This window comes from Micromys minutus (genome assembly GCF_963924665.1).
Source record: "Micromys minutus genome assembly, chromosome: 3".
Taxonomy (NCBI): Eukaryota; Metazoa; Chordata; class Mammalia; order Rodentia; family Muridae; genus Micromys; species Micromys minutus.
Genome location: NC_137972.1, coordinates 26,113,097 through 26,126,577, shown reverse-complemented (window position 1 = coordinate 26,126,577; position 13,481 = coordinate 26,113,097). Strand labels below are relative to the sequence as shown.

Sequence of the window (13,481 nt, the reverse complement as noted above, 5' to 3'; positions counted from 1 at the left end):
GGTTCTCTCTTAACTGTTAAGCCCCTTTTTTAAAACTTTTTTTTGTAATTCCGTTTTCTTATTTTGTGTTGTGAGCCCAGCCTTTTCTCTCTTGTGCCAGGGTGCATGTGTTGTAGTTTGGAGAACAACTTGTAGGATTCAGTTTTCTAATTATGTCATGTGGCTCCTGGAGATTAAATTCAGGTCATCAGGCATGGTAGTGTTAAAATCTGACTCACCCCAGAATAGTGGTAGCCATTTTATTCCATGACTGCCATAGTGTTGCTGTAGCATGCCTGCCAGTCACTGACACAGAGAAATGACTTGGCTCAAGGACATGCTCATCACATGCCCTGTTTTGTTCTGTATTTTCCGAATGAGGCTTGCTAATATTAAATTTCACAAAGCTTTATGTAGGACCCATCAAATCAAAGGTCAATATGAACTGTTATGTCTAAAATGGCTTGAGTCAGAACTGACCTCTAGGCAGTCCTTCCTGCACCTACCTATGAGCTCACTGTGGTTTTTGTGGCTGACATTGAAGAGTGCAACTAATAAGCCAAAATGTTATAATTATAATACTCATGCTCTGTTATTTCAATGTTCTGAAATTTCCCTCTTCACCCATCCATCCATCCCACTCCACTTACCTTACTCAGCACCAATCAGCTTAAAGCTTAGCTGATGATACTTTGCCTAGTAAGCCAACTGCTCCCCTCCTTGCCCTTTAAACTTCTGAATCTGTTTTTTCCTATATAAAAAGCCTACCCTGAGAGCAGACTAGTACTGCCATTAGATTTCCCAGTCCTCTTTGCAGTCCTGGACATTCAGTTAAGGTGTGCATTCAATAAACTATTCTTGCTTAGCTGGGATAAGCGTTAGTGTGTTTTGAGTGGCGATTCCTGAACCCCAGCAGTATTAAGAGCCTGTACCGACTGAACTATCTCAGTGACTCCCCAATCTAATCTTCTCTATTCTCCCTACTCAACTAGAATGATCAAGTTCTTAAAATGTTAGTTGTTCTGGTTTTATTCTGTTGCTGTAATAAAACAACTTAAGGAATATTTATTTTAGCTTAAAATTCCAGATCATGCATAGTCCATTATTGAGGGAAATGAAGGCAGGAAGTTGAAGAGAGCCCTGCATGACTGTTGGAACACAGCATTGCCTCTGGCCAAAGAACTCAAAGCTAAAAGACACTGCAGAAACCATGAAAGATGAATGCTGCTGGCTAAGACAGGCTGATACTTAGCTACTTTTTTAATACAGTGTATGACCATCTTCCCAGGGAATGGTACCACTACATGGAGGAGATGGGTTGGCAGTTCACTGACCAGCCTACATTACTCAAGATAGTCCTCTTTCACAGACCAGTCTAAACTAGGAAAGTTTTCAGTTGATTGACTCCTGTCAGATGAGTTTAGATTGTGCCAAGTTAACAGTTAAAGCTAATGAGGAAAAGATATTTTTCCCATAATTAAAGACATTTTTAAGCTGGATGTGGTAGTGAATGTCTGCCAGGGAGATCATTTCCAGGAGGTTTCACTTTTTTTAAAAAAATCTTTTGTGTTCATTTTTATTGGAGATAGTTGTCTTAACTGTGTGACTTTCTCTGGCTGTTCTGGAACTCACTATATTGACAAGATGCTTTCAAACTCACAAATACCTACCTGTTCCTTCTTGAGTGCTGGAATCAGATACATATCCCACCACATTTCCATTTTTAATATAAAAGATAATGACATAAAAATGTACTATGGAGTCACCACTTAGCTCAGATATTAGTGGTTTTTTTTTTCTTTGTCTCAGGTAGCAGCTGGCCTTGAACTTGCTGTATATGTTTGCTAATTACAGTTTGGCATTTATTAAAACTTTTCATTTTGTTTGTTGTTTTGAGCTGCTGAGGCTGGAGCTCAAGGCCTTGTACACTTTGTACAATTACTTTACCACTAAGCTACATTCCCTCAGGGCTCATTTGTTTTATTCAGGTTTGGCACTGAATTTGTGATGCTCCTGTTTCTGCTGCCTGGGTTCTGGGTTTACAAGTATGTGCTACTGCATCCACTTCATATAATGGTAATACAAAGGTAGATTAAATAATTTAAGTTAGGTTTGTCTTCAAAGGGTGGATTTATGCTAGGACCCAGAGGATTAGGCTAAACCTACTTGAAATAGTTGTTGCTACTCTCTTGAAATATCTTTCATGTTTACATGCTAATTCTGTTTGAATTAAAAAACTGACATCTGACATGTATCAAGATACACTTGCAGAATATAGTTTTGAAAGTCGTAATTAAAACACCTAAGGCATTAGTGCAAACCTTTAATCCCAGCACCAGGAGGCAGAGGCAGAGGCAGAGGCAGGTGGATCTTTGAATTTGAGGCCAGCCTGGTCTACAGAGTGAGTTCCAGGACAGTTGGGCTCTTACATACACAGAGAAACTTAAAAAATAAACTGATTTTAAAATTAATTTAGAAAGCATTTATAATATCACAAAAAAAAGTTACATTTGGGAAAATGGATTGGGTGATATCTCATGACATTAACTGATTGATTTACTTCTAAATATTATCCAATGATTGTAGGAGATTTAATCTTTAATTTGTATTTACAACACAGGAACAAAACTCAATTTTCTTAGTTTTTAAGGAAAAAAACAAAAAAAACAAAAAACAGGGTTTTTATTTAGCTCAAGCTTGTAGCAGTGGATGATCTTGAGCTCCTGACTCTTCTGTTTCTGCTTTCCAAGTGCTAGGATTACAAACATTTATCATTACTAGTAAGTCTTAACTTAGGAAGCAAGTACAGTTTTCTGTTTGAGAGTTTCTTTTGGCTGCTCATTCTTGTCATATAACATTTTTAATAAAGCATAGTTTGCCAGGCGGTGATGGCAGAAGCCTTTAATCCCAGCACTCGGAAGCACAGACAAGTGAAACTGGTCTATAGCCTGGTCTACAAAAAGCACAAGGACAGCCAGGGGCTACACAGAGAAACCCTGTCTTGGGCAGGGGGTGGGGGAGCAGAGTTGTAGCTGTTTCTTAAATCCTAATATTATTTCTGATATTTATAAGGTAATACTGTTATTTTCAATTTTAGGAAATATTTTTGAAATGATCTAAGTCAGCATGTCTTTTTCCCTCATTTTAATCTCTGTTCCTAATTTGCATTTAGGTGTACAGAACTAATCAGTGTGCTGGAGAGTTTGTGGTGACGTTTCCTCGTGCCTATCACTCTGGATTTAACCAGGGATACAACTTTGCCGAAGCAGTGAACTTCTGTACTGCTGACTGGGTCTGTTCTATAGCACGTGGCTGTTGTACGTCTACTAACACCCCTATAAAATACAGTATTTTACTTAGCTGGGTTTTGGGTAGAGCCCATGAATATTTCCGGGTATATTGGAGTAGATACTGTAATTTGGAATTTTCATTGCATTTTTTATTCATTATTTTCCCTTCTAAGTTTGCAATTAAATGGGCAGTTACTTGTTTGTCTTTTCTGAGGTAATGGATATGTTTCTTCTAGTCTTCATTTTCTCTGAGCTCTTTTAGATCTTAAAATGTATAAATGATGGGACTAGAGAGATGGCTCAGTGGTTGAGAGCAGTAACTGCTTTTCCAAAGGACACAGGTTCAATTCCTAGAACCCACACGGCAGCTCACAACTCCAGTTCCACGGGACCTGTCACCCTCACATAGACATATATGCCTTTACCTGCTGAACCATCAGCCTAATGGCCTAATTTTTTTTTTTTTACCTTGTGTGTCAAGAGACTAATAACTTGACTTACCCAACCTTAAACAACTTAAATGTTATAGTTGAGAGTTGTTGGTTCTTTTAAGGTGAAGGTTGTGATAGGAATGAAAAACTTGACAGCTTCTAGAAGTTGCAGTGACTATCAGTTCTGGCTTCCTCCATGTTACAATAATTAAGGACTGCAAAAATTAAAACAAAAAACAAAACTCCAATATTTTGGTGGTTCTACTTTTTATTGTAGCTATGTAAGAAGTGCTTAAAGAGTTAATGTTTAAGAATAAAATGTGAGACCTTGTGGCTCATCCTAGCACTTGGTAGGTTGAGGCAGAAGGATTTTGTGAGTTTAAGGTCAGGCTGGACTACCATGTAAGACCCTGGGTCAGAAACCCTGAAGGGGTGGGGTATAGGTAGGATACAAAGAGTTGTGTGCCACTAGTGAACAGTTACAATACTTTTTCTTGGATTTCTTTAATGAATACAACAACAATGCTTGGTTCATTCAGATAACTCTCTCACACACTCTGTGAGTCTGATTCCTCTCTCATTTCTTTTTTTGTCCCTTTGTGTTGAAGGTTTTAAGTTTAAATACGAGCTCTAATCATCATATTTTTTCTGCTGAGCATAGGAAAGATGAAATGAGAGAATGTGTAATTTGTGTCATAATTTGGTTTACAAACTGGCTATAGAAATTTCCAGAGACCGTCTTAAGGAGACTTTGTATTTGGGCTTTTATTTTTTGGTTATGTGGTTCTAACCCAGAGTCTTGTGTTTGCTATGACATGCTGTACCAGTGGATTACATCTCTAACTAAAGAGTATATCTGTAGATTTTTGAAAAGTGGTCATTTATAGTTTGTATAGATTTTACTGTTAGAGAAAACACAGTGTTAATTTAGTGATTTAATAGTTTTGAAATCTTTCTGCAAGGCTGGTTGTTGCTAAAATAATTTCTAGAGGCTAGAATCTAAATCATCCATTGCTTTGGTTCTTACTTTTAAAAAATGACAAGTCAGATTATGTAAATTGCTTAAATAATATTCTCTCTCTTTTTTTCCTTTTTAATTTTTGCCCCCTCTAGTAATAATTTTTCTTTTAGTTCTATGGAATCTTAAGTTTTGAATATTTCTACTCAATACTTTAGCCTGAACTTTAAAATTTTTTTGCAATATGTTTTCTTTGTCATTTAAGGCCCCCCTCCCCCATGTTAGAATGGTTTTAGAGTTTGCTGCCTCATAGAACTTTAAGACACATCACTTTTTCTTTTTTCTTTCTCTCTCTCTCTTTTTTTTTTTTTTTTTTTGTGGAGTATTGTGTGCCCCAGGCTGAGCTCAAATGAACAAAGGATGTTCTTGAACTCCTGATCTTCGTACTTCCACTTTCCAAATGATGGAATCATAACTTTGTGCCATCCTGTTTTGCTCTTCAGTTTCTTTTTGGTTTGGTTTGGTTGGTTAGTTTGCTTGTTTTCTTTCTCCAAAACAGAAGGATCTCTGTGTAGAAGAGATCTTCCTGCTTCTACCTCCTGAGTGCTGGGATTAAAGACCTACATTACTAGGCCAGAGTCTCTTTAGTTTCTTCTTGTTCACAGAGCATTAAAAAAATTGGCAGCTTAGGGCAGAAACTTAGCACCTCAGTTAATGGACATTACCTGTGAAATTTTGGCTGGCTTATAAAGAATTACAATTAATGTTATGTTTTTTGTTCAGATGGGATTTATTTTAGCTTCTTTATAAGAAAAATGAGTACCTGAAAGTAAATCAAGATCTGTGTTAGGACATATCATAAATAATTTAATTCTTAAATCCGTTGTTTTCAGTTGCCCATTGGACGTCAGTGTGTAAATCACTATCGACGGCTGAGGCGCCATTGTGTTTTTTCACATGAGGAACTCATATTTAAGATGGCAGCAGACCCTGAATGCTTGGATGTGGGGCTGGCTGCCATGGTGTGCAAAGAGTTGACCCTCATGACTGAAGAAGAGACACGACTAAGGGAGTCAGTTGTTCAGATGGTGAGCATCCTAAGTAATTTCCTTCTTGCCTTCTTTTCTCTCTTCAATAGTGTCTGTGCTTTGTTTAGTTTAGTTTAGTTTTTCCTTAGGAATTTTATATGTAGGAACTGTGTTTCCTTTATTACCTGTTCCTTCTTTCAACTCTCATATCCCCACTACCACCTGCCTCAAATCTATGCCCTCTATTTCTTTAATTATTATTGTTATATATGTATAAATACAACCTGCTGAGTCCATTTAGAGTTGATTGTATTTATGGTTTTTGGGCTGACTACTTAGTATTAGATAACCAATTACAGGCATTAATGCTAGGAAGACCTATTCTCCCTGTCTGAACAGTCATTTGGAATCATCCAGGAGTATGGCTTTGTGAGATTTCCCCTTCCGTGTTGGCATGTCATCTGGTGGTGTCTTCGTTCAGGTCTTGTTTAGGTTATCATGGTGCAGCTTCCCTGTCATATTTAGAAGGCACAAAAGACACTCTGGTCATCTACCTTTCCTTGCCCTTCTTCCCTGTTCTTTTATGACTCCTTAGGAGTAGGGTTTATGTTGTAGATGGGTCAGTTAGGTCTGGGCAACCCTCAGTCAGCTATTGTCTTCATTTTGTCTTATTAGTGGGATTTTATAATGGTCTCTGCCAAAAAGAAACATCTTTGATGAGGAGTAGAAGCTAGACCTTTTAAGATCTTTTGAGTAGTTTTGATTGATTTAATTGTATATCTTGCTTTGTTTGTGTGTTTGTTTGTTTTTTAAGACATGGACTCAGTATGTAGTCTCGGCTGTTCTGAAATTCAGATAGCTCCACCTGCTTCTCTCTTCTGAATGCTGAGGTTAAAAGAGTGCACCCCCATGCCTAATTTTTAATTTTGTATTGGATATTCTCTGTATTTGCATTTCAAATTTTTTCCCCTTTCCCCCTACTGTCATCCCTCTTCCCCTTTTAAGTTATTTTAAGCTACTGCTTTATTTTCAGTTGAAACCTAATCTGATAATATAAATTATATTCTAGGGTGTCATGATGTCAGAAGAAGAAGTCTTTGAACTTGTTCCTGATGATGAGCGGCAGTGTTCAGCATGCAGAACCACATGTTTTCTCTCAGCTCTCACATGCTCCTGTAATCCAGAGCGACTTGTCTGTTTGTATCATCCAACTGATTTGTGCTCCTGCCCCATGCAGAACAAATGTCTTAGGTATTTAAAAGTTACTGCACTTGGTTTTTTGTTTTGTTTTCTTTTGTTTTGTTTTTGAGGTAAGGGTCTCATTGTGTAATCCTGGCTCACCTAGAGCTCTCTATGTAGATCAGGCTGTCTTTGAACTAAGAGATCTTCCTGTGTGTTTTGAGAGTCTTACATTATATGTTAAGAAAAACACTTTAATGTTGTTCTTTGCTTTCTTTCATGTTCCTAAACAAATAACTTTTCGTTGACTATCTACTTTCCAAATTACAACTCATCCTCTAAAATTAGCCCTAAACAGCCTAACTATAATTAGTTTAATAGCCAATTAATGTCACGAGTTTCTTCTCTCTCTCTCTCTTTCTCTCTCTCTCTCTCTCTCTCTCTCTCTCCCTCTCTCAGTTTCTGTCTGTCTGTCTCTGTCTCTGTCTCTCTCTCTCTCTCTCTCTCTTCATTGAATTAGGGAGTTTCTTTGATTTTCTTCCCCCTTATTTTCAGGTTATATTTTAAAGCTTCTATTTTTTTTTTTTTTTTTTAACTTTGTTTTTTTAGGTACCGCTACCCACTAGAAGACCTCCCATCTCTGCTTTATGGTGTCAAAGTGAGAGCACAGTCCTATGACACTTGGGTTAATCGTGTTACAGAAGCATTGTCAGCTAGCTTCAACCATAAGAAAGGTTAAGTTTCCTTCTTTATTATGAAAAACAGTCACCGTGTTTTGTTCTCCATTAACAAATGGAAGTCCTAGCTTATAATGACAGAGTTGAAAATACATGTAGTTTTTTCTTACCCATGTACTTAGCAGACCTGATATAACTTAGCTTCTGAGATCAGATAGCAGGTATGGCCATTCGCAATGACTGTAGGCTGTAGGATTGTTTGCTGTGACTCAGAATGTATTTTGTTGCTTTGACTGGCCTCAGTCTCATGACCTTTCTTCCTTTGGTGTCAGTGCTGAGATTATACAATGGTGCCACTACACCTAGTGAGAATGCGTTTTAAATGAAAAGACTGGCTTAAAATGAAACAGATATGTTGTAAATTTAGTTTAATGATACTGAAAGACTTTTGATTGTTTTCAAGAGAGACAAATTGGGAAAAGGGAATAGGGATAAAGGAGACAGATCAAACATATCGTATTTGAATAAAGTCACTCATTGAGGAATAAGCATCTGATCGAAATGTTTTACACTGGAGACTTTCAAAGACCCATTGTTTCTACTAGTATGCTAGTGACTCTCTTGAGTGAGCTTTCTGACCATTGTAGAATGGCTTTTTGTGTCTCTTATATTTATATTTACAGATTTGATTGAGTTGAGAGTCATGCTGGAAGATGCTGAAGATAGGAAATACCCAGAGAATGATCTCTTTCGAAAGCTCAAGGAAGCAGTGAAGGAAGCTGAGACCTGTGGTTCTGTGGCTCAGCTGCTTCTGAGCAAAAAGCAAAAACACAGGTAAACCAGGAAGAGTGGAATTCTCTGGATTCCTATTCTTTGCATTGTAACTGGACTATGAAGCCTGTGTTATTTTTTTTTTGCTCCAGTGGTCATGTTTCTCCCATCCCTAGTAACTTCCATTCTTCCTCTCCATCCTCTCCCTTTCTCTATATTCATAAGTTGTCAGTAGTTTTTTTTTTTTTTAATTTAAGCTAGTTACAAACTATACTAAGAAAGCAGCAAAGAACCTGATAGTTTCAATGCTGGGAATAATACTGAAGTTTATGTAGTATCTTTGGGACAAAGACCTAGCTGTATACTCAACTTTATCTGAAGCAACCAAAAACTTAGACACATAGGCTTAAATTCACAGAGATCCACCTGCCTTGCCTCCCAAGTAGATTAAAGGCATGCACCACAGCATCCAGAAAATAAGGTCTCTTAACATCACGGATCAAGATACTTAGTAACAAAAGATTTGAATATAAATAAAATATTTGAGTTCAGGTAATTAGCTTTATTTTCTACCTTCTGTTAGAACTGATTTATGTTTTAAAAAGTTGTATTTCTAATTTCACATTTTTCTTTTCTTCAATAAACTCTTGTTCCATTCTGCACCACTCTGACTTGCTGTTATTCCTACACACCAGGTGTGCTCTTGCTTAGGATTCCCGTTTACTTTTCATTGAGCTTGGTGTTTTCTTCCCGCCACATCTTAGATGGCTTGCTCACTTTTTTCTCCTTCTGTCTTTTCTTCCCACTTTATAAACATTTTCTGTGGTATTATTTTATAGTTATTCAATACATTTCTTCTGTCTGTGTGGCTTTTTCTTTAGTACTTTACATTGGATTTTAAGTTTTTCTTTTGTAAATCTAATCGGAGAACCTTGCTAGAAACATATTCCAGTGGACATTAACTTGCTTTTAGAACACTGACCTCTTTAGAGAGTCTGATAAAAGCTTGACTATATTTTTCTATGTCTCAATATTATTTCATATCAGGCAGAGCTCAGACCTGTTTCAGAATAAGTGTCTATGTAAAAGATTTTGGGGGAGTGAAGAGATGGCTTCTGTGGTTAAGAGCACCAACTGTTCTTCCAGAGGACCCAGGTTCAGTTCGTAGCACCTACATGGCTTCAGATCCAAGAGATCTGATGCCTGCTATCCTCCTTGAGCACTGTCCTCATGTGATACACAGACACACATGCAAGCAAAACATCCATACACAGAAAATAAAAGTAGCAATAGTAAAACAAAACAGAATTTGGGATGTATTTAGGGGCTCATTATCTAAGGCAACTCAGAACCCTGTGTTCCCAATGTGAGCCTCTTAAAACACAAGAATTTTATTTTCTCAGTGGGCTTCATGTTCTACTGTGGGAATTTATTTAATGTTTCAAATGTATAGTAGTTACAGACCAGAAGGACTGTTACTATTTCTTGATGATTAGGGGTGGTGGGATTATTCAGCACTAGAATTCTAGGATTGCTAAGGTTTAATCCATAGGAGAGTAGGAACCCCATTTGATGCCAGATTGACTGTATTTTTCTATGTCTCAATATTATCTCATATCAGGCAGAGCTCAGATAGTGGGAAGACTCGGACCAAACTGACAGTAGAAGAATTGAAGGCCTTTGTCCAACAACTTGTTAGTCTTCCGTGTGTCATCAGCCAAACTCGACAAGTAAAGGTGAAATACTCTTTTTTGTTTTATTCATGAGCTTCTATTCCAAATTAAAATTGTATGTATAGACTAGTGGTAGGTTCTGTGTGTTCCTTAATATATGTATGCTATCTAAGGTACCTAAGATTCCTTAGAAAGCATATATAAGATTTGAGATTTAGATAGACTACCTTTAGAAAGACAAGGCAGTCTCTTGGCTTTTTCTTTTTTTTAAGTTGTTTTACCTGCTTGTATGCCTGTGCACCATGTGCGTACAGTACTTCTAGAGACCAGGAGAGAACATGAGATCCCCTGGAACTGCAGTTACAGGTTGTTTTATCTACCATGTAGGTACTGGGAATCACACTTGGGTCCTTTGGAAGAGCAGCTAGTGCCAGTGCTCTTAACCACTAAACCATCATTTCTCCAGCCCCTTGGCCTTCTGTTCCATTTGAAAATCCTGAACTATGAGTTCTTGAGAATTATTCTTCTCTGTGCTAATTTTGAGTCAAAGTTCCATCTAACACAAATGTATTTTAAGTTCATATACATAAAAAGAACCAAGAATATAGTGATAAGTTAATAATAATGCATGAGCTTTTAAAGTCAGAGCTCTGACATTTCTAGGACTATTATCATTTAATGATCATATAAAAATCATAAAGATGGCCAGACAGTGCTGGCACATGCCTTTAAGGCAAAACAAAACAAAACAAAAAACTGGCAAAGGTGTATGTTAAGTAGTTATTTTGCTTCGTTAGTAATTTTGATAGTTTTTTAAAATTGTCATTAGCTTATAATATCTTAGTATCAGTTACATTCTTGTATTGCGTTTTGTTAGCTGCCTATGTTACGAACAGTTTTCTTCTAAGGTTGCTTATGACACAACTTGAGTCTGTTTTCTGCTTTTTCTCCCCTTTTAAAAAAAGTTAAGAAAAAAAAAGTTATGTATGTGTGTATTATTGTTCTTAGCTTGACTAGTAGGTGTTGGAATATATCAGCAAATATACCCTTTTTTTTAAAGGTGTGCCCTCTCCTGATACCTTCTTATTTGTCTGGTTTCAATAAGTATCACCTATATTATGTTGATTTCAAATCCCTAGCTCTGAGATTTTTCCTTTCCTTTTTTTCTTTCCTACACACCGTATGTTCTGATGCATACTCTATATTTCTGTAGGCAAACTAAATGCATTGTAAAAGCATTCAGATAAATCAAAATACTTGTTTCCTTTGTTTCCAGCGTATCTTACATTATTGGCTTCAAACTATATCCCACAGTAAACCTCTTATTTCTGTTACTTAAAGTTTACTTTGTGCCACGTTTGTGGGATGGGGAGAGGGTGTACTTTATATTTTGGCTTTTTATCTGTTTATGTATCTGTGGACTATTTGCATGCAAGGGGTCTAAAAGAGGACATCTGATTCCCGAACTGAAGTTAGAGATGATTGTGACTTTTCTTATGTATGCTGGAATCCAAACCTGGGTCCTCTGGAAGCACAGCTAGTAGCCAGTGCTCTAAGCAACTAAACATCTTTCTGGTCCCTCTGCAATGCCTCTTACTCAACTGCTTTTCTCTTTTTCTTTTTAGTGTTAATGGCATCTTAAATATAAATTAAATTAGACTCCTTTCCTATGATTAAAATTTTCTTGTGGATCTCCAGAGTTATCAAATAAAATCATTGTTTTGTTTTATGTTTGAGACAGGTTTTTCCGTACAGTCCTAGCTGCTCTGTAGATCAGGCTGGCCTCTAACTCAGATCTCTCTGCCTCTGCCTCATGAGTCCTGGGTTTAAAGGCATGTGCCACCACCACTACCTGGCTTCAAATGAAATTTTAACTTGCTATAATCTGTAACACATTATCTCATCTGTCTTCTGCTTATTTAGGTTTTCCACCATTCACTCACTCATAGCAGCATATCTTTAAATCATGTGTTTAGTGGCTCTGGGGCTACAGGTAGTTAGTTCAGTTAGCAGAACACATATATAGCATGCCAGAAGCCCTGATCTCTAATATCAGATTAATAAAAAACAAAAACCAGTATGGCAGTAAACATCTATAATCCCATTGCTCAATAGATAAATATAGGAGGATCAGGAAAGTTTCAAGTTCATATTTAGCTGCCTAGTTGGTTCAAGGTCAGCCTAGAATATATGAAAACCTGCCTCAAAACAAAGAATGGGGAGGTGATTAATGTTTGCCAAGCTTGAACATTTTCACTACATTCTCATCCCACCTTTTCATTTAATCTTTACTTTCCCTCTTCTTTCCTCCCTCCCTCCCTCCACATGTGTGTTCACATGTGAACACATTTATACAGGTGAGTGTGTATGTGAAGGCCAGTGGTGTCTTTTTCAACCGTTCTCTATCTAATGAGGTGAGGTCTCTTTCAACTTTACTTACTAAGGCAGGGTTTCCTGCTCACCTAATCAGCTAGTTCCGCCAGCCAGCTTGCCCCGGAGCTTTTCTTTCTGTGGTTCCAAGTCCTGAGATGACAAGCAGGCCACCATTCCTGCCCCATCTTTGTGTGGATCCTCACATTTATATGCCAAGTACTTTATCTGTTGAGCTTATATGGATACCACTGCTAACTACTACACCTTTTTTCACTTTGGTCATTCTCTGTTAGGTTGTCCTGTTTTACATTTAGGATGTGTAACACTAAGTGAAACAGTTTTATTTAGATACTTACTACTATCTACCTGTCTTAGAATATATGGGGTCTATCAAGATGGCTCAGTGAGTAGAGGTGCTTTCCACCAGACTGAATGAGTTCCTTTCCCGATTCCTACATAATCTCTGGTGAGAACCACCTCCCACAAGTTATCTTCTGACTTTGGCACATTCCCCTCCTCCCATCTCCAAGAAAGAAAGAAAAAAGAAAAGGGAAGAACAAAGAACATAAGCTGGTTCTTTGATTGCAAAAGACTTTAAAGAAACGATCTTGCTCTATACTGTATGCTATAGAAATGCCCGTGTCCAAAGTAGTCAGCTTTTGATATCTATTGCATGAATCAATTGTATTTTCCTTGCCATAGGAAGATGTGCTTTATAGATTTAGCCATATTTTAGTTAAAGAGGTAGAAGCTGGAGAGGTGGCTCAACAGTAAGAGTACTACTTGCTCTTCCTGAGGACCCAGTTTTGGGTCCCAGCCCTACATGGTTGCTTATGATCATTCTTAACTCCATTTCTGGGAGATCTGAAACCGTCTTCTGCCCTCTCTGGGCACCAGGCACCCACACATATATGTGGTACATGTACACACATGTAGGTGGAACAGTCATGTATGTAAATAGTAAATGTTTTTAAAAGGGAGTGTAGAAAGAAATTAGTTACCAGGTAACATACTAAGATTTTCAGATGTCTGAATATTTTTTGCTATTCTGGTAAGACTAGGAGGACCTAGAATTGACACTGTTCATGAACTATTTCTAGCACTTGCTCTTTTATTTTTATA

General features: G+C 37.4%; 1 protein-coding gene across 2 annotated transcripts in view; it reads left to right on the top strand.

Annotated features, from left to right (window-relative positions):
- The window catches only part of KDM5A (lysine demethylase 5A), a 66,605-nt gene that overhangs the window by 27,531 nt on the left and 25,593 nt on the right, over positions 1 to 13,481 (top strand). For both annotated transcript variants that reach the window (XM_080914223.1, XM_080914224.1), the window contains exons 13-18: positions 3,152 to 3,271; positions 5,552 to 5,746; positions 6,756 to 6,937; positions 7,475 to 7,599; positions 8,226 to 8,376; positions 9,935 to 10,049. In XM_080914223.1, coding sequence (XP_080770349.1) covers positions 3,152 to 3,271; positions 5,552 to 5,746; positions 6,756 to 6,937; positions 7,475 to 7,599; positions 8,226 to 8,376; positions 9,935 to 10,049 — 888 coding nt within the window. The remainder of the gene's footprint in view (positions 1 to 3,151; positions 3,272 to 5,551; positions 5,747 to 6,755; positions 6,938 to 7,474; positions 7,600 to 8,225; positions 8,377 to 9,934; positions 10,050 to 13,481) is intronic.